This window comes from Buceros rhinoceros, unplaced genomic scaffold (assembly GCF_000710305.1).
Source record: "Buceros rhinoceros silvestris isolate BGI_N320 unplaced genomic scaffold, ASM71030v1 scaffold3354, whole genome shotgun sequence".
NCBI lineage: Eukaryota > Metazoa > Chordata > Aves > Bucerotiformes > Bucerotidae > Buceros > Buceros rhinoceros.
Window position 1 is genome coordinate 23,787 of NW_010407516.1, and position 1,660 is coordinate 25,446.

The 1,660-nt window shown below is 35.8% G+C and overlaps 1 protein-coding gene across 1 annotated transcript in view; it reads left to right on the plus strand.

Moving 5' to 3' along the window:
* The window catches only part of LOC104491983 (dynein heavy chain 5, axonemal-like), a gene marked incomplete at its 5' end in the record, with an annotated part of 143,474 nt that overhangs the window by 23,700 nt on the left and 118,114 nt on the right, over nucleotides 1–1,660 (plus strand). Inside the window, 3 exons of the mRNA XM_010134480.1 lie at nucleotides 118–205; nucleotides 311–434; nucleotides 548–711. Of these exons, the coding sequence (XP_010132782.1) occupies nucleotides 118–205; nucleotides 311–434; nucleotides 548–711 (376 nt within the window). The remainder of the gene's footprint in view (nucleotides 1–117; nucleotides 206–310; nucleotides 435–547; nucleotides 712–1,660) is intronic.

Here is a 1,660-nt window from a genome sequence, read left to right on the forward strand (position 1 = left end):
TCCCTACATGTACAATTCTTCACATTGCAGTGGGACTAGGGGTATGTGCCTGGAAAACAGCAAAAGGTATTCCTTGTGGTTGATTCCCCATGGGTGACTGTAAGGTTGCTTTTGTAGACAGAGTCAGCAAGTGGAAAGCGCTGTATATGAACTGCTAGATATTCTTAAGCACAGGCTGAAATCAGATGCCGGGAGAACTCTGGAGGTAAGGGTAAAAAGAAACCTTTTATAACCTATTCAGATTCGTGATATTTCACTTACATGCTGGATAACATGCTTATTTTCAAAGAATTTCCCTTTAACTCATCAGGATTCATACCCCTGTACACATCTCGACACGAAACAGAAAACACGCTGCCAAGAATGCCTGTCATGTAGTTACTATAACCTGATGGGACAGCTTTGTCAGAAGAATACTGACTCTTTGGTCAGATGTGAGTCTGTCTTTCAGATATGTTTCATTTTCAAATACAATTTAAAGATTTTTTTCTCCCCAAGCTTATTGTGGTAAAAAATATAACCTCAATTAAATATTATGTTTATTTAGGCATGAAGATTTCCTTAGAGACCTTAAGACATCGCTTGCGTGTTGTTGACTCTAGGTATCACATGACCAAGTTTGTAGAGACACAGAGGGTTCCTTTGTTCAAAGCTGAAATTCAACTGGCTATTCCAAATGTTGTCTTGCAACCAAGTCTTGAAGATATTCAGGTAACAGAACGATTGCACATGGTAAAACGATTATAAATACATTGTTTAAAAATAACACACGTGAGTTTAATCTGGTAAGAACTAACAGGAAGGGAAAAAAGACTGAAAGTTACTTGAGTTTGTGACATCATTGGGTGCTAAAGTCATGAAGCCATCAATCAGGTTTGTTACGCAGGCTAGCAGAAGGAACGGTTTTCCTAAAAGCTCAGTAACTCATCTTTACAACTCTCTACTTAGAGGCAAGTATTTCAAAGTGAATGCAAAAATAAAAATTAATGCCATTGATACAGCCTGAATTGAAGTCCTGGTCTCCTTAAACTCTTTCAGAGTCTAGAACAATGTTATCAGTTTAAAATGTCCTTCATAAGTCAGCACTTTGCAGTAATGAATTGCAAAGAAAAATATTACCAGCCTTAAGCCCTAAACTGTGGAAAAATTTGAACATTCGTTTATGGTTATGCTAATTCAGCAAAATTCCTATACGTGTACTTACAGCCTTCTATGATGTCTGAAATTATTCACAAAGTATTAGGTGTTTATGGTGTTGATTTGTAGACTATTCATTTAGCATTGTTGCCGTCAAAATCAGTAGTTGAATTCTTAGATTTCATTTGCAGCCTTCATGGTGTTGTCAGTAAGAAATCAGACCACAAACTATAATTTCAAAATACTGTAGACAAAAGAACTTAAATAATAATTTATATAGCTGCCTGTATAAATTATAGACTATACCATCACAAATTCAGACAATTGTGTCCAGGCATTTTGATGTGAGTGAGAAAACTGTTATTAGTAATAACACATAACTATGTTTCTAAACAGTTTAAGGGGAATCGGTACTGTAATTAAGTTATGCTCCCCATGATTCATGATTACTGTGCATAAAGCTCTCTTAAATTCTTGTTTGAAAACCACATAATCGTATGAGGACTGTGATAAGCTTTATGGA